The sequence below is a fragment of the Lethenteron reissneri genome, chromosome 56 (assembly GCF_015708825.2).
Source record: "Lethenteron reissneri isolate LAM-NWPU_2019-01 chromosome 56, ASM1570882v1, whole genome shotgun sequence".
NCBI classification, from domain to species: Eukaryota; Metazoa; Chordata; class Hyperoartia; order Petromyzontiformes; family Petromyzontidae; genus Lethenteron; species Lethenteron reissneri.
The window spans coordinates 4,028,198-4,047,916 of NC_083834.1; the positions used below are offsets into that span (position 1 = coordinate 4,028,198).

Genomic DNA, 19,719 nt, shown 5'->3' on the forward strand with positions numbered 1-19,719 from the left:
CGTGTTACACTGATTCTGAATGTTGGAGGGAAACACCAAAGGTCCCAGAGAAAAATCCACGCGACATGCAAACTCCGAATATACAGCAGCAGGCGTCGGGGTCAGGATCGAACCCGCGACCTCCTGCATACCAGGTCAGGGAGTTAACATCTCACCACCACGGCGCCCCAACTCAGGAAAAAGCTCGCCAGCACCGTAGAGCAAAACGTCGGACATTGCGCGCGGAGCAACGCACAGCGACACAACAGGCCTCGGGGGTTGGGATCGAACCCACGACCGCCTGCACACCAGGCGAGGGAGTTAACATCTCACCACCGAGACTGCCTGTGAAGAGCATTGGCAACAATATAATTAGGGCTCTGTACACGCAGATCGGTAGACGTAATCAATTACGTTGGAGCGCGGTTATAATCAATGGTTATTTTCACACTAATTGCCCTACAACCCCCCCCCTGCCCCCACCCCACCCCGCTGCCCCCCCCCCACCCCTTCTCCTCTCTCCGGCTTGATTGAGATGAGTGCGAGCACCCCCTCCGCGTCGGAGACGAGAGTTAAATAACGACGGGAGGGGCGAGCGGGTTGGGACGCGCTGCCGGCATCGTCGCGGACGGTCGATGCCTCCCCCCCCCACCCCCCCGTAACATCACCCCCCACGTGTGGAGACTCGGCGGGATATTGATTCGTGCTTACTTGCTGTACTACACTCAATCATCGTAATAATACTATTTTCTCCTAAACAGGTAAGGCCCACTCGGCTACATTGTAGCTCAGCTACATTGTATCTCTTTTCTCAGAAGCGACATTGGCTATTGACAAATGGTGATTCTAAACGTGGAGGGAAAACCCAGAGGATCCAGAGATGAATCCACGCGACCACAGATAGAACCCACGACCTCCTGCATACCAGGCGAGGTAGTTAACATCTCACCACCGTGATGATCATGATAGAGACACTCAAGCTCCAAATATACAGCAGCAGGCGTCAAGGTTGAGATTGAACCCACGGCCTCCTGTATACCAGGCGAAATGCCTGACTAACACCGCATTGGCCAGTGGCGTGGACTTGTGATCTGCGGGTTATTGTGGTGACCAGTGGGAGGGTGGGCGGGAGGGGGGGGGGGCACACATAGGGAGCACGAGTCGTGATTGGAGGGGGGTGGGGGTGCCATACAGAAGAGGTTGTGAACCAACAACACGAAAATCTCTCGAAAAAAGATGGTTCTTTCCGGGGTGAGATCGTGTAAAGATGCACGTGTCGTGAAACCCGCCACCACCCGACACAGCCAATTAGTGAGGTTTGTCACGTAAACACAAAAAATATCTGCGACGTGGCGAACGGATCCTTCATCTCGTGACCACGCAAGAAGCACGGTGGGGATAACACTGTGGGGGGGGGAGTGGGTTTGGGAAATAACAACAACAATACCCCACACTCCCAAGCGCACGCGCGCACACACTCACCCCGCTGAGCAAACACGACCTTTGCCCCGACCCCGCACAGCACATGCGTCTAAATCGGGGGGCTATCCGCTCTGCCTTTAATCCCCACTCCCGCCCCCCCACCCCGGGGCCTGTGTGAGCTCGCGGGCGCTCTCCCCTAACGACCGGACACCCACCGACCCACAGGCCGACCTCGAACGCCCCCTTGGGCGAGAGAAGCCGACGCCTTTCCCTCTTCTCCCCGTGCGCGCGCACGCACGCACGCACGGAGACTCTGTGAGAGATGGGGAAGGACGGTGGGGGGGGGGGCAGGTTGGGGGGGGGAGGGGTTTGCCGGCGGTACGGCGGCGCGAACCGTCGCTTTGTCGGTGGCATGGCACAAACGCAGGGCCCATCCACGGGGGAGTTCGATTCCCAGCCCAGGACGCCGTTCTCTCCGTGGGCCAGTTTGTTCTTCTCCATCGCCCACTCGCCCCCTCGCCCCCCTGTCCTCCGTGGGGTTACACCTCTGGGATTTTTCTCGCCGTTGCTTAAAAAAACAGGCGCCGCATGCAATTGATGGTTGGTCACAAATTCCCGCCCCCCTCCCCCCACCGTGTTGGGGAGCTTACCGAAAAAAAAATAGCGGTTGGGATTCAGTTGCTACGCTTAATCCCAATTGAGTAACTTGCGGGTAATTGCCTTGGCATCGGGGATGTTTTGGGCCAATATCTGTTACGCTGCGTGTGCGTGCGTGCGTGCGCGCGTGGGGAGCGGTGGCGTAGCGTTTGGCGCACTGCGCTATGCACACTCGGCGACCCGAGTTCGATTTCCGCTCACGATCAACACCGGTGACGATTAAATCTAAACCGATCCTGGGCCTCCCCTAGGTCGACTCAGGCTCAAATCAGTACCTGGTGTGCAAACATCGCCACTGGTGAGACCAAGGAGGCCGAGCGTGGTGCTGGCCACCCACCCTCTCGTGCGCCGTGCCGACCTTTATAGGCGCTACTCACTAACAGCACTTGCCCCATCAGTCGGTTAAGGCTATACGGAGGATCTTTATCTTTGCTCTTTGCTATGGGGGGCGAACCGGAGACCTCAGAGGGAATCCACACACGACAGGGTTGAGAGAGAACAAACAAAACTCCACACAGGGCAGCACCCAAGGCAGAATATCAAACCCAGGCCCCCCTTCCCTTGTGACCGCGGCAATGCCTCCTGCCACCCTGTCGCCCTGCCGCCCCAACATCGCAACAACCGTCAGCATCGTCAAATTTGACATCGCGTCGCGAGCAATTACGCGACGGCAAAGCCACGGCCGTGGCCCGTGCGCCGCTGCGTTTGTTGAGCTGGGATTTCCGCGGCCGAGTGAGTGACGGCAGATGATTGGCTCTGGGGTTTTGCGGGCGCTGAAGGTGGGCGATTCGGAGCTTGTTCAGAGGAGTGTGCAATCAAAACAAGACAAAGATCCCCCCACCCTCCCCACCACCTCCCCCGTGTAGCCTGAATAAGCTTTGGGGCAAGTGTTGTTAGCGAAGAACACCTATGAAGGTCAGCACTGTGGTACACGAGGGGGTGGGTGGCCATCGCCACGAGCGGCCGCCTTTGTCTCCCGAGTGGCGATGTTTACACACCGCACCAGGTACTCATTTGAGGCTGGGTCGACCTAGAGAGGCCCAGGACCGGTTCAGATCATAATCGTCACTGGTGTTAGCGGTGAGTGAGAATCAAATTCGGGTCGCCGGGTTCGTAGCGCAGCACGCTAACCCCTATGCTACCACTCCACCCTGCGTGTGTGTATACATCCGTGTGTACAGTATCTAAAAAGACAAAAATACCCCGTATAGCCTCAACAGACTGTTGGGGCAAGTGCTGTTAGCGAATAGCACCGATGTAGACGGCATGGCACACGGTGGGGTGGGTGGCCATCACCACACGCGGCCGCCTTTGTCTCCCCAGTGGCGACGTTTACACACCGCACCAGGTACTCATTTGAAGCTGAGTTGACCTAGGAGAGGCCAAGGACCAATTCAGATAATCGTCACCGGTGTTAGCGGTGAGCGGGAATCGAACTCGGGTCGCCGCGTTCGTAGCGCAGCATGCGAACCCCTGTGCTAGCACTGCACCCTGCGTGTGCGTGTGTGTATATATATCTGTGTGTACAATATTTACGCACGTACACACAAGCACACATCCATCCACGGAGCCAATTACACAAAGACACAAACAAGCTACCTTAGCCATGAATATACTCACGCTGACACGTACGCATGCATGCAGCCACGAACACAACGCACGCTAAGTGACACAAACAAATCGTACAGCATACGTACGCAAACACCCAGCCACAACTAACACACACATACAAATACCTGACCGCTAATACATACACACACACATGCCCGCACCGCTAACACACACACACATGCCCGCAGCGTTAACACACACACATGTCCGCAGCGCTAATACACACACATGTCCACACCACTAACACACACACACAAATGCCCGACCACTAACACACACACATAGACACACATGCCCACACCGCTAACCAACACACACACTCACACACATGCCCACACCACTAACACACATGCCCACACCACTAACACACTCACACAAATGCCCACACTGCTAAAAAACACACACACACACAAATGCCCAGACCACTAACATACATACACACACAAAAATGTCGGCACCACAAACACACATACCCACACCACTAACACATACACACAAATACCCGCCCTGCTAACCAACACACACACACACACAAATGCCTACACCGCTAAAAAACACACAAACACACAAATACCCAGACCACTAACATACACACACTCACACAAATGCCGGCACCACAAACACACATGCCCACACCACTAACACATACACACAAATACCCGCCCTGCTAACCAACACACACACACACACAAATGCCTACACCGCTAAAAAACACACAAACACACAAATACCCAGACCACTAACATACACACACACACACAAATGCCGGCACCACAAACACACACACACAACGACCCGATGGTGACGCGGTGACGCGTTGGCCCCAGCAGCGGCAGGTAGCGCATTCGCCGCTCTTTGTAGCGGTTCGCCGTTCGAATTCCAGCAGGCAGCCCCGGTTAACGCTGCGGTTGCGCGCCATTAACTTAGTAACGGGGCATGCACCAACGCGTCATCCGCTTGGCTCGCGGCGGGGACGTCAAAAGATGCCTGTGACTGTCATTCGCAAGAGTTGATGGAAAACTTTGCCACCGTTGAAAAATGACACATGTTCGAAAGAAAAGTGACCTGGCCACCAGAAATGATAGCTCAACAAAGTGGCTTATCGTCATCACGTGGAAATCTACAGCAGCCAAATACTTTTTGAGGTTTAAAAGCCGGAGGACCCGGAGAAAAATCCACGCGACCACGGGGAGAGAGACATGCAAATTCCAAATATATAGCAGGCGCCAGAGGTCAGGATCGAACCCACGACATCCTACATACCAGGCGGGGGAGTTAACATCTCCTAGCCATCATGATGATGATGATGATTAGAGAGAGAGACACGCAAACTCCAAATATACAACAGGCGCCAGAGGTTAAGATCGAACCGACGACCTAATGCATAGCAGACGAGGTTGTTAACATCTCCTAGCCACCGTGATGATGATGATGATGATTAAGAGAGTGACCGCAAACTCCAAATATACAGCAGGGGTAAAAGGGTCGGGATCGAACCCACGACCTCCTGTACACCAGACGATGTAGTTAACATCTAGAAGCGATCGATCATTGCCCCCCCCCCCCCCCCCCCCCCCCACAGACTGACAAACTCATGGCCCTAGGTCTCTCTTTGCAAATGAGAGCCATCCATAGGTCTCCCGAGTGTGTCGCCCCGGTCAAAATTAAAATAAACGTCCAGCAGAACGCCCTCTTAACGACGGCAATTGATTCCACGAAACCGCTGATTAAGTGATTCGGTCGTTAAGAGAGTATGGGAAATCCACTTCTGAGGCTTAATTAATTCCAATAGCATCGAAAGTTACACTTTTTCACCCAAAAAAAGGAACTTCATAATATGTAAACAATGGATATTAATACATAAGGATACTAACAACATTATAAACACGTACCGTTAAAAGAAACACGGTTAATCATAGCATTAAATAATATTTACTGTAGCTACAACAGCCCATCATTAACAGGGGAATGGTCGATAAGCGATAACAGTGGGCTCTATGGAGGCACTACTCTACTATACACTACACCCCTATACACTCCACTACATTATACACTACTACACTACTGCACACTACACATTGGGCTCTATGGAGGCACTACACTGCTATACTCTACTATACACTACACCCCTATACACTCCACTACATTATACACTACTACACTACTGCACACTACACATTGGGCTCTATGGAGGCACTACACTGCTATAAACTACACCACAATACACTCCACCACATTATACACTACTACACTACTGCACACTACACATTGGGCTCTATGGAGGCACTACACTACTATAAACTACACCACAATACACTACATTATACACTACTACACACTACACTACTGCACACTACACACTTGGCTCTATGGAGGCCCGACGTTAAGCGAATAGTCGTTCACAGGGGTGGTCGTTTAGAGGGCTTCCACCGTAATCCCATCTCACCGATATTCACGGAGCACCTTTGCTAAACCGAGGATCTTTAAACCAATTATTCACTTTGTAAGTGGCATGATGATAATCATTTGAAGTTAAGGATTGGAGCTATTGCAAGCGGCGGTGCAGTTTTGACGGCAGAACGAGAGGGACTGATCAGGAAGGGTTGGGGAGACGCCTGGTCGTACCTCGTGGGAGGGAGGGGGGGCGGGCGACAGAAATCATAATTATTTTTTTACCCTTCTTCTGGAAACAAAACTGACACCTTTTTACAAGGAGTCATGTTTGCATAGACCACAATACCTGCAGTCATAATGCAAACAAAAAAAGGACAGTGCACATTATCAGAGTTCTGTTTTTTGTTTGCATTATGACCTTGTAAAAAGGTGTCAGTTTTGTTTCCAGATAGAAGGGTAAAAAAATGTGTCATATTTTTACTGGCAAATGAGGTTCCAATGGTGTTAACGAGGCATCGTTGCATTGGGAAGACAAAGGGGGTCAGGTGAGAGATGGAAGCCACGGGGGTGGGGGGGGGTGTGCAGGAAGGGGGCTACCAGCAGCTTGAAACACGGCAGGACACGTGGGGGGCTAGGAACACAGCGTCGCGTGGACGTCGATTCGGAAGCTCGCAGCGACGTGAACCCCGGATCGTGTGCGGACGTTTCCCCTGACCCCTCGTGACCCCGCAGCTGCTAGAGGCTGCTACATTCACCAACAACAAATAAGTAAGCAAACAAAGCATTACAAATTTGATCCCATCCCCCGAGTGGCCACAATTAATTGAGAGGCCAGTGGAGGGAGTGAAACTTAACACCGCTCAGTAAACACAGATGCGATGAGATCCCCCGTGTAGCATTGCAGACTGTAGGGACACGTGCTGTCAGTGAGCACCTATTCAGACTGAATAGGGCATGCTGGGAGTGGCGTCGAGGAGCACGGCCACCATTGTCTCCCAACGGCCGATGTTGACTGCACCGCAGCACGTGCCCGCTGATGGGAGGAGACCCCCATGGCATCACAAATGGCAGCTCAACAAAGTGGTTTATCATCATCATCGTGTGGAAATTTCTAGCAGCGGCCAAACACTCTAAAACGCGTGACGTTGATTCTCAATGTGTGAGGAAATATAACCGGAGGACCCAGGGTAAAATCCCAACGACCAACTCCAAATATACAGCAGGCGTCAGGGTCGGGATTGAACCCACAAAGTCCTGTATACCAATCTAGATTTGAAGTTTTCGTGACTGCCTGCAGGAATCCATACTCTTTGGTTCTTTCGGTAAAGTCACGTAGGTATTAAATAAATTAAATCACGACGTTTCGGGCGCAATACAAGTGCCCTTCATCAGGTGGAAACAACCCCAGCAATACCAGGCGAGCAAATAAACATCTCCTCACCACCGAGGCGAGAATGAGAATTAGCCAAAAAAAATCTGAATATGAGCAGGGATCCTCCTGAAAATGAGTCTTGAGAGTCAGCGAGGCTTTCCTAGGTAAACAAAGGGCAGCAGCAGCAGCATCGTGCTGATCATTATCATCACGGGCAGCCTGGCCAACAGTCAAGTCCACTTTTGTCGGGATCGCAGCGCCAGTGCGATGGGGGGGGGGGGGTCACAAGTGCACACACTGCACCAATTTCACAAAGACAAAGATCCCCCGCATAGACTGGAGCAGACTGTTGGGGCAAGCTGTTTGCGAGTTGCAACCTACAAAGGTCGGCACGGTACAGTCCCACACACCCGCTTTGTTACGGCTTTAAGGCAGCTGCCAAACAAGCATTACTATTACAAAAAGACAAAGATCCTCCATATAGCCTTAACAGACTGTTGAGGCAAGTGCTGTTAGCGAGCACCTATGAAGGTCGGAACGGTACACGAGGGGGTGAATGGCCAGCACCACACCCGGGCGCATTGTCTACCAAGTGGCGATGTTTACACACCGCACCACATACTCATTTGAAGCTGAGTCGACCTAGGGGAGGCCCAGGAGCGGTTCACATAATCGTGGTGTTGACCGTGAGCCAGAATCGAACTCGGGCGCCAGCTAACCACTACGCCACCACTTCCCACCGATAGCGAGCAGCAACCTACAAAGGCCGGCACGGTACACTCGAACACACCTGCCTTGATACGCGCTAGATTGTCGGCCTTAAGGCAGTTGGCAAACAAGCATTACTATTACACACACACACGCGCACGCACGCGTGCAAACACACACAGCGAAGCATCATCACCCAGGAGGGACTGACCCCGCCTGCTTAATGCTGATTCAGAATCGATGGCGTGCACTGGTCAGAATTCCAAATGTTCTATCCCTCGAGGAGGCCTTAGTGAGTGGAGCGGGTCACGGCACCAGGCACGTTACGCAAACACGGCCGGATTCGCCCCGCTCTCTCCGTGACTTTCTCAAGGCCAAACCACCCCACGCGCAAAACCGCGCTGCGAGTGTTGCAGTCACCCCGTTACGCGGGCAAGGACGAAGATCTCCCCCCACTCCCCGCCGTAGCCTTTAACAGACTGTCGGAGCAAGCGCTGCGAGTCTATGTGTGTACATCGAACTTCTTTTGCACCGTACGTAGCCAACCGTGCTAATCGGCAGTTGGGTGAGTGTGTGAGTGACTATGTGAGTAGGTGAGTAACGACTGTTGTGAGTCTGTGTGTGTATGTTGAACTTCTTTTGCACCGCTCAAGTACACACTCACCCGCACGCACATATACACACGCACGCTCAACCATACACGCTCGCACACACCCCCACACAGTCAGAAATACTCACGCACGCACATATACACACATTCCGCACGTATACGCTCACACACACCCAAAAACAAAGACAAATATCCCCTGAATAGCTTGAACAGGCTGTAGGGACAAGTGCTGTGAGCGAGCGCCCTATGAAGGCTGGGATGGCACACGAGGGGTTGGTGATCAGCACCACGCCTGACCGCCTTTGCCTCCTCAGTGGCGATGTTTACACGCCGCACCAGTTTCTCATTTTAGGCAGAGTCGACCTAAGAGAGGACCAAAAGTGGTGAGCGGGGGAATCGTACTCGGGTCACCGGCTTCACAGCGCAAACCCCCTAACCCGCTGCACTACCACCCAAGACACACGCGCACACACAAAGATCCCCCGTATAGCCTTAACAGACTGTAGGGGCAAGTGCTGTTAGCGAGCACCTGTGAAGGCCGCAACGGTACACGAGGGGGTGGGTGGCCAGCACCACGCCCGGCCGCCTTTGTCTCCCTAGCGGCGATGTTTACACACCGCACCAGATACTCATTTGAGGCTGAGTCGACCTAGGGGAGGCCCAGGACCGGTTCAGATAATCGTCACTGGTGTTGGCCGTGAGCGGGAATCGAACCCGGGTCGCCAGTTTCGTAGCGCAGCGTGCTAACCGCTACACTACCGCTCAAGACACACGCGCACACACATACACACGCGCACATACGTGCGCACACACACACACGCGCGCGCACGCAGCACATTTGTGCTCACACTCAATGCGCGCGACTCACTTCCAGGACGGCAGTAAACAAACACCGCTGGAAAATGCGGTGGTCCAACGTTGCCCGGAGGCTGCCGGGCATGCAAGTGTTATCTCCCCTCCCCCACACAACAGCGCCGTCTGCAAATCCCTTGTTTGTTTATGCATTATTTTATTACGCTGCACCCGTGACCGCGCCAGGCCACCGTTAATTCTGCACCCGTGCCAGCGACAGAGAACCGCGCGGGGCGTCAGAGAAGCCCGACGCCGCTTGCCGCCGCCGCCGCCGCCCTCGGCGGAGAACCGGAACCGGCGCCGCCCCCGAGGTTGCCGGTGCCATTCCCCCCCAATCTCCCGGCGCGGCGGCTGAAGAAATAATGGCGCAGGTTTCTGAAAAACTGCCCCTCCACCGCCTCCGCCCGCGTTCAACCCAGCGGGCGTGAATGCGTTTGGCGGAAGGTCGCGTGCAGTGGGGTAAAGCGTGGGTGGCTCTCCAACCTCTTCCGTGACGCCAGGCCAGCGCGGAAGAGTAGGCCAAATCCCCTCTGCAGTGGGGCTCCGTCTGGAGCGAGCGGTGATGCGAGTGAGCAATTTCAGTCGTGTGCCTTTACACATTCACCTTTTACGAGCGTGCATAAGACAAAGACGCGAGTGTGCGAGCGAGCGCGCCAGCCAATTTAACCTCCGCATGTAAACCTTGTGACACCACCTGCCTGCTCCTGTGAGCGGTGTCATCCACTCTGCAGCGCACAAGGCACCGTGGTAATAATACACGGAGAAGGCGTGCGCTTCCACACACGCGTGCACGCATTTGTCTTGTGTGCGTGTGTGGATGTGTGTGTGTGGTTGTGTTTGTGTGTATGTGGATGGGTGTGATTGTGTGTGGATGTGTGTGCGTGGATGTGTGTGGTTGTGTGTGTGTGGATGTGTGTGGTTGTGTGTAGTTGTGTGTGTGGTTGTGTTTGTGTGTGCGTAGATGTGTGTGTGGTTGTGTGTGGATGTGTGTGATGTGTGTGGTTGGATGTGTGTGGCTGTGTGCATGTGGATGTGTGGTTGTGTGCATGTGTGGATGTGTGTGGTTGTGTGCGCGTGTGGATGTGTGGTTGTGTGCGTGTGTGGATGTGTGTGGTTGTGTGCGTGTGTGGATGTGTGTGATTGCGTGCATGTGTGTGGTTGTGTGTGTGAATGTGTGTGGTGATGGGTGTGGTTGTGGGTGTGGTTGTGTGTGTGGATGTGTGTGGTTGTGTGTGTGTGTGGCTGTGTGTGGATTTGTGTGGTTGTGTGTGTGGATGTGTGTAGTTGTGTGTGTGTGCGGGTCGTGTAGCACTACAAACCCAGCGACCCGAGTTTGATTCCCGTTCCCAGCCAACACTAATGACGATTATCTAAACCGGTCCTTGGTCTCCCCGAGGTCGACTCAGCCTCAAATGAGTACCTGGCGCGGTGCGTAAACATCTCCAATGGGAAGATAAAGGCGGGCGGGCGTGGTGTTAGCCGCCCACCCCCTCGTGTGCCGTTCCGGCCTTAATAGGTGCTCGCTAACAGCACTTGCCCATACAGTCTGTTAAGGCTACACGGGGGAGGATCTTTGTCTTTGTGTGCGGGTGGGGAGCGGTAGTGCAGTGGTTAGCGAACCCGGCGACCAAAGTTAAAATTCCCGCTCACGATCAATAAATACACAGTGGCGAATATTAGCACCGGTCCCGAGCCTGGCGAGATGTCGTAAACAACATCGGCGCCGAGAAGACAAAGGCGGCCGGGCACAGGCGCTGACCCGCCCACCCCCTCGTGTGCCGTCCCAGCCTGACCAAGCGCTCGCTAACGGCACTTTCCCCGCGACGACCTGCGCAGGCTACGCAGGAGGGGGGGGGGACCTTTGTCTGTGTTCTTGCGTGAGAGCCCGTCTCACCGTGATCCACCACGGCCTGCGGCGCCCTCTGCTGCCCGTCGTCGCTGCGTTTCTTGTTCTTGGCCTTCCACGCGTGGTAGACCTTGAGCCGGCGGTGGAACTCCTCGCGGCACGACTCCAGCAGGTCGATGTCTGCGGCCAAACACACACACAGACGCACACACTCGAGCTCAGCCTTATACACATTTTTCCACTGGCAGATCAGAGCCACCGAGTCGAGCCAGCAAGGAAGGGGGCAGGGGGGGGGGGGGGCGGGCTGGCACGGTACGGGTCGGTTTAACAAACCGGCGACCGGACCGTGCCACCCGCTCTTGCCTCGCGAGAAGACGTTCAAATCTGGCTCGGGGTCCAAGCAGGGCCGGGGGGGACGAGGCTTGGGGGATAACGACGCGGTCGTTTGCCGCGTGCGACTTCAGTCGATACGCCGCGAGGGTACCGGTCGGCGCGGCCGAGCCGTGAAGCATTATGTCCGCTCGTAGCAAAGGTTTTGCGGTTCGGAACCCTGCGTCCCGCTCCCCCCCACCCCTTCTCAGGGGTCAATACCCCCCAGGGCGTGTGGACCGCACTGCAAGAGGGAGCAGCGTGCGCGCGCTCGGCGTCACGATCCAAACTCGCAGCAACATTTTTATTTTAATCACATCGCAACATCGACCCCCAACTCTCCTCCCCCCTCTCCAACCCCCTCGCGTCCGTCTCTGAAACACGGCGCGCGTTTTGCCAAAGCCTCGTGTTGCCCTTCCGCCGTGGTTTATTCCACGCGGTGTGGAATCGAACCCGGGTTTTGGCTGCAACCGCGCGCGCTGGGACCCAATCCTCCCGACGCGAGGAGCCGCTGCTGCTCAATCCTTCCTCCCCCCCCACCCCCCAACGGCGTTTCGCCGCCACTCGTTTTATTATCCACGGCCTCCTCCGGTGTTTACGCCGATGTCTCTCTCTTGCAACGAGCGAGAGCGAGCGAGCGAGCGAGAGAGAGATATTTCATCTCAATGGGCCGCGGCAACTGCTTCTCGCATTAAAATCCCGAGCCCTTTATTACGCGCCGGACAGACGGAGCGAGAAGAGAACAACGCGTGAGAATGGGGAGCCCTAAATGAAAGCTACACAAGCTCGTGTAGATACAAAGACAAAGATCCCCCGCGCAGCCTTCAAGAGACTCGCTGGGGGGCAAGTGCCGTTCACGAGTGGCGTCTACGGAGGCCGGCACGGCACACTCAGGGGTGGCCAGCCAGCGCCACGGCCGGCTGCCGTTGTCTCCCTGGTGATGAATGTTTTTGAGGACCACACAGGTACTCATTTGAGACTTGGCTCGACCTTGAGGAGGTCCAGGACCGGTTCAGAGATTCGCCACCGATGTTTGCCAGTGCGCGGGTTTGGAATTCAGGTCTCCAGGAGTGCGCCCGATTCCCTTTCAGAGTTTAATTGACCTCGGTGCAAAGGGAGGAAAACGTAGCTCATCGCCAAGATCTGCGGGATTAGAGATACCCCCCCACACACACACACAGTGTGACCCAGTCTGGCACGCGCGGTAGGACCGTGAGCGCAAGAGTCCTACAAAAAACTATTCGGATGATCGGTGCGCCGTTCCACGTCGGCTTGGGACACCCGGCCAAAAACCCCGAACCCCACGGGAAAAGTCCTGCGACTCCGCAAGGCCTTTTGTGGGGACAAGAGCAATTAGACTGCAGTGCTGCAGCACGATTAGTAAAGAAGATGTCACATGGTCGTCATCGTTTCTTCCGGTGGTAGCGGTGACGTAACGTGGTTGGGCACGGGCCCTGGTGCAAGCAATGAAAAAAAATTTTTACCAGGCAAAGCCCTCTGAGCTATGTAGCTCTTTTTCAGAAACGACCTGGCAATAAAAAATTCTTGTTTTTTTAACGAAGTGGCTTATCGTGTGGAAATGTATAGCCACAGCCAAATACTCTATGTGCATGCTGATTCGACATGTGGAGGGAAAAACGGGAGGACACGGAGAAAAATCCACGGAACCGCGGGGAGAGAGAGAAAGAGAGAAACACGCAAACTCCAAATATACAGCAGGCGTCAGGGTCGGGATTGAACCCAGGCCCTCCTGTAGACCAGGCAAGGTAGTTAACATCTCACCACGGAGAGAGAGACACGCAAACTCCAAATATACAGCAGGCGTCAGGGTCGGGATTGAACCCAGGCCCTCCTGTAGACCAGGCAAGGTAGTTAACATCTCACCACGGAGAGAGAGACACGCAAACTCCAAATATACAGCAGGCGTCAGGGTCGGGATTGAACCCAGGCCCTCCTGTAGACCAGGCGAGGTAGTTAACATCTCACCACGGAGAGAGAGAGAGACACGCAAACTCCAAATATACAGCAGGCGTCAGGGTCGGGATTGAACCCAGGCCCTTCCTGTATACCAGGCGAGGTAGTTAACATCTCACCACCGTAGTGCCCTGAAACCAATCAAACAGGGCACCCTCCCCCACCAGCCTTCCTTCGATCCCCCCCCCCGCCCCCCACCAGAGTCCGACACCTGCACCTCTCTGGCCCACAAACCCCGGTGTAATTGGTCAGGTTGTTCTTGTTTGAGGATAGACGGGGTGTCCACGGAAGCAAATGGTGGAATTTCCCACCGTGGCTCGGGGATTGTAATTGAGATGGTTCTCCACCCCAGCAATCTACTGAGCGAGCGAGCGAGCGAGACGTCCAGACGTCGGTGAGACGCTGCGGAGACGGAGACTAAAGCAGACACAGGAGCGGCGGTGGCGGAAGGCATTGGCGAGGCGAGGAGAGCGGAGAGCTGGGAGAGGATAGCGGAGAGTGGATAGCGGGGGCGCTAAACCACGGAGAGAGGCTCCAGCCAACAGCGTTTAACTAAAACAGCTGGCCATGACTCCCAGTAAATCACAATAATTTGTTTATGATAAACTGCCCTGGCCAGTTCTCTCCTCCACTGAGCAGCGTCAATACATTTCAGCCAAGTTTAATGTCCTCAACAAATTGGTTTGCAAAGGAGAGAATTAATATTAATTCCTAAAAATGTTCGGAGGAACCACATGTGCTCCGACACCGGAGCCGAACAACGCTGCCACAAGCGGCGTGACGGTCGGCGCTGGTTTGTTCAATGCCCCAGCAACATCGTCCACCCCAGCTGCGTAACATGGGTTCGCCACGGGTCAGAGTAACATGGGTTTGCCACGTTTAGCGAAGCATGGGTTCAAGTGTGGTAGAGCCAGGCCGAAAAAAAATCCCATCTACTCGCGGAGGGCACCTTCGGCCAGCAGTGGTGAGAGCAGGCGAGTGCCGGTTGGTTGGGCCTTTTACCTCGCTCGCTCCCATCATGCCGTGCGAAACGTAAGAGCTCGCCCACACTCGGGCGGCAGGCAAGGCTGGCCCTTACTGGGCATCTGTGAAAAAAAGAGCTTTTCATCTCATCGGATTCCTCCGGTCTGAATAAAGATTCCGGGTACTGGTCGGCGTCGCCTCTCTCCCTACCCCCTCGACGTGCGATGCAGCAGTGGAGAAGCACTGAGCGGATGGGCGGGCGGGGGGTGGGCGGGCGGGGGGGTGGGCGGGCGGGGGGGTGGGCGAAGGGGGGGTGGGCGAAGGGGGGGTGGGCGAAGGGGTGGGGGAGCGTCGTGACAGCTATGCGGCTACGACTACGGAACGCGGACGCGGCGACCTATCCACGGCCTCCTCCCCACCCCCGCCCCTCGGAGGCCGCGCGGCCCCCCGGAAACGAGAGGCTACAATCGGCACGAGCGGCCACGCAACGACCACCGCCACCACCACCACCAGCTGATTTAAGTCGAGACCGCCCCCAACAATTTAAGTCAACTCCGCTCGGCATTAACTAAAATCGCACCGCTTACAACCACGGGCGCGGTGCTTTTGTTTCGTCAGCGCTGATTGTCACTGTTGCCGGTTGCCACGTAATCATCCGCTTCCGTTTGCCAAGAACATTCCCTGGGTCACGCAGCGCATGGCGGCCTCCTCCTTGGCATGATTTGAAATCAACTTAAAAGCAGCGCCGGAACACGCAAGGGTAATTGCGGAGTGTCGAGCACTGCAGCAGGCCGTCCCCAGCTGATGAGACTCACTTAAGTCGAAGACAGCACACAGCAGCCTTGTGAATAAATACAGGGCACGGGAGAATTCGCTGATCTGGGAGAACCTTGTCCAAGTTTTGTAATCGTATATTCCATGGTGGTGATTCAAAGCCCCCTTTAGCGCACTGCTACTACAAATCCAGCCCCCCCCGAGTTGGATTCCCAGCCGTGGCTAACGACACCAATGGGGAGTGACGTCTGACCCGACGTGAACTAGCGAGCCCACCGGCGGCTTCACCGACCCGCACTGACCAGCATGGTGAAGTAAGGCCCTTTTCCAACTGATTCGCTATGAAAGTTTATGGCTGTTTTTTATATTTTTTGCGCATTTCGGACACCACAATGTTTACCGAGCTCACCCCGTGGCACTGGTTTTAGAGGCCAGATCCTGCTGACGATGCTCTTGAATCGTAAAACCCACCGCGGTAGCTCGGAGATGCTAACCACCTCGCCTGGTATGCAGAAGGTCATGGGTTTGATTCCGACCCTGATGCCTGCTGTATATTTTGAGTTTGCGTGTCTCTCTCTCATCACCATCATCATGATCACGGTAGCTCGGAGATGCTAACTACCTCACCTGGTATGCAGAAAGTCGTGGGTTCGATTCCGACCCTGATGCCTGCTGTATATTTGGAGTCTGCACATCTCTCTCTCATTATCACCCCGGTGGCTAGGAGATGCTAACCACCTCGCCTGGTTTACAGGAGGTCGTGGGTTCGATCCCGACCCTGACGCCTGCTTCTGTATATTTGGAATTTGCGTGTCTCTCTCTCTCTCTCATCATCATCATGGTGGCAGGGAGATGTTAACTACCTCGCATAATATACAGGAGGTCGTGGGTTAGATCCCAATCTGACACCGACTGTATATTTGGAGTTTGCGATGTGTGTCTCTCACTATCTCCCCGTGGCCACGTGGATTTTTCCCCGGGTCCCTCCGGTTTTTCCCTCCACGTCAAGAATTAACGTCAGGCTTTTAAGAGTATTCGGCTGCTGCCATAAAGTACCAAAAAAATGTGTTTAATAGTCTAAACAAGCGCCAGCCACTTGGCATGGTTAAGTTGCCGAGTGACGCGACAGCGCACCGATCCATCGCTCGAAGTCAATTCTCACCCTCGCAGAAAACGAACCGATTACTTTCAATCCGTACACACACAGATATATACAGGTAGGAACAAAAGGTTCCACACTGCCCACCAGGGATCATTTGTCTGTCTGTCTGTCGACTACGGTATCCAACACGGATCGCACGAATGCGCTGTCCAACCAAGTTCCTACCTGCCCACTCTGAAGGAACGTGCTATGCTGTTGCCCGTACTAGAGTCACGTGACCCCTGCAGCAGCCACGAGAGGCCGCTACATGCACTAACAAACGATACAAAAAGCATTAAAACACGTGACCACGCGTCACTAAATCACATGTTTTTTACTTATGGTTGGCGAGTTCAACATATACGGGTTTGTAAACGGATGTATATGTTGAACTTCTTTTGCACTGTACATAGCCCACCGCGCTAATCGGACGAGCGGGGGAAGGACAACATACCTCGCACAAAAAGCACTTTTAAAGCAATGAGTTTTCAATCTAGCTCCAGGGGCCTCGCAAAAAGTGCGTTCCAGACGGCCGCAAAAGCGCATTTGAAGGTGCCGGTGATCGTCTCTATGCGACGGCCAGCCAAAAGCCGCCGCTGCTGCTACTGCTGCTGCAAGGACGACCAGAGTAGTTTGCGCGATAACGGTTTACGCTCCTTGGACGTGCCGATAGCACAGAGTGGACGAGACGCGCGCCGGGAAGGTAAACCGCTGCTCCGCGGACGGTGCACGCGGTGGTAGTGCCGGTATCAAGTGCCCCGCGCTGCGCTAATCTCCCCTCCGCAGCCGTTCCCTCACCACGCGTGCGTGGGGGGAGGCGGGGTGATCACTCCTCGTGTTTCACTCGCCCTGCCCTTGTTATGTAATTTATGTCTCTTGCGCCTTTCGCGTCGGTGGCACAGTCGTGCACAAACACCGATTTGTCAACGGCCCAGATTGCACATGAGCAGCAGCCGGCGGCAGACGTCTGTGTGCAAGTTGAACTGCTTTCGCACCGTACGTAGCCAACCGTGCTAATCGGAGGTGCGGGATGTCGCCACGGCGCTCATGCCAGGCTAGGTGCGCTCTGGAGAGGTCGTGAGAATCCTGGAAGGCCCTCGCTGCTGGCCGGAGGTCACACGGGACTGACCCAGATGTTGTGGGTTTTTTCCTGAGATGGCTGGTAGGTGCAACACCTGTGCCCACTATATTTTTGCTGGACTGACGTTCTTTACTTACATGTAGTACGTGTATATATGCACACCAAGACTGTTGGGGCAAGGGCTGTTAGCGAGCACCTACACTGAACCCCGATGCGGCACACGAAGGGGTGAGGTGGCCGGCGCCACGCCCTGCCGCCTTTATCTCCCCAGCGGCGATGTTTTCACACCACACCAGGGTAATCATTTGAAGATGAGTAGACCTAGGGGAGGCCCAGGACCGGTTCAGATAATCGTCACTGGTGTTGGCCGTGAGCGGGAATCGAACTCGTATTAGCGGGGTTCGTAGCGCAATGCGCTAACCGCTACACTACTGCTCCCCATATATTTCAGAAATTGCAGAAAGAAGATGAGGACATATGTGAGGGTGTTTGTCCAATGGCTAGCCGAAAGCCACTGCCGCTGCAAAGATGACCGGAGCTCGCGTGATAAGTTGGCAGCGTACGCAATAAGCAGACGAAAGCAACACCACTACGACTTGCTGTGAGGCTCCACTCCACCACTCCGTACGATGCCCTGGGACTGTTGGTGCTGCCCTGGCTGCCCTGGATGGGTCTGTGGCTCGTTGTTTTTGTTGTTGGTGGTGGTGCTGCTGCGATGGTGGTGGTGTAGCATGTGTGGAGAGGGGAGCGGTAGTGTAGCGGTTAGCACGCTGAGCTACAAGCCCGGCGCCCCGAGTTCGATTCCCGCTCACGGCCAACACCGGTGATGATTATCTGAACCCGGTAGCTGGGCCTCCACTAGGTTGACTCAGCCTCAAATGAGCACCTGGTACGTTGCGTAGTAAACATCGCCACTGGGGATACAAAGGCGGTCGGGCATGGCGCTTGCCACCCACCCCCTTCGTGTACCGTGCCGGCCTTCAAAGATGCTCGCTAACAGCACTTGCCCCAACAGTCTGTTACAGGCTATAGGGGGGATCTTTGTCTTTGGTGGTGGTGCACCCCAGGGCTCTCTCTCCCTCTCTCTGTCCATCCCTCGCGTTATCCCTGCCCCGACCCCTAATCCTCCGCCTCTCCTTCTACCTGGAACGAGTTCTCTTATATTTTTTAAATCCTCCCACGTTTGAAAAGCGCCTTCAGATGTGGTTGTCTTTAGCAGCGATAGAAATTCTACAAAGTTGTCGTTTGCGATATTGTCGTTGTCGCCACTGGCGGAGGACAAAACCTTCTCAAGCGCAGCCCCCAACAATCTGGAAACCCAAGCTCATCCTGCCTGCCTGCGGATATCTGAAACGCGCCGAATCTCCCAACGCCGTGGGGTCTGTGCAAGGCTCACCTATTCAAAAATCCTCTTCCCATAACATCTGAAAAAAAAACTGCCGCTTACCGTGAATTTTTTTACTTATTATTTTTTATTTCTACTTCACTTTCTCATGCGATTAGTTGCGCATCGTTGCACTTTATTTTTTGCGCGCGGTCGCAATTTACGTTTTTTGCTCAGTCGGCGTTAGCCGCTGAGGGCACGACAGGTCTCAGTCTTCCCGTTGCTGTTTCCTCCCTGTCCCGTTCAGTTGTAACGTGCACCGATTCCCACTTGATCAAGGGCCATATTGGCACGCAAAATAAAAACTGACTCATCGATTGGTCGCAGTGGCAAGGGGTGGGCAACTCGGCGCCAGTCTCAAAAGCCTCCTTCTGCGCCGCGATTCCCGCGGTGACAAGAATTTAATCCGTTGGTGTTGTCGTTGAGTCTCAGCGGTCGTGGTAGCGGTGGTAGTGGTGGCGGTACTGGTTTGGAAATCGGCAAATAGTGCTCGGGCCGGTTGCGTGCAACGTGGATAGGCCGGAGCGGCGGGGTAAGCGAAACGCCGTCTAACGGATACTCACATTCGCCGGCCTTCTTTTT

At 54.6% G+C, this 19,719-nt stretch overlaps 1 protein-coding gene across 1 annotated transcript in view; it reads right to left on the reverse strand.

The window, feature by feature from the left end:
• The window catches only part of LOC133356954 (unconventional myosin-VI-like), an 89,528-nt gene that overhangs the window by 4,584 nt on the left and 65,225 nt on the right, over positions 1–19,719 (reverse strand). The window contains 1 exon segment of the mRNA XM_061574674.1: positions 11,500–11,631. Within this exon segment, the coding sequence (XP_061430658.1) occupies positions 11,500–11,631 (132 nt within the window).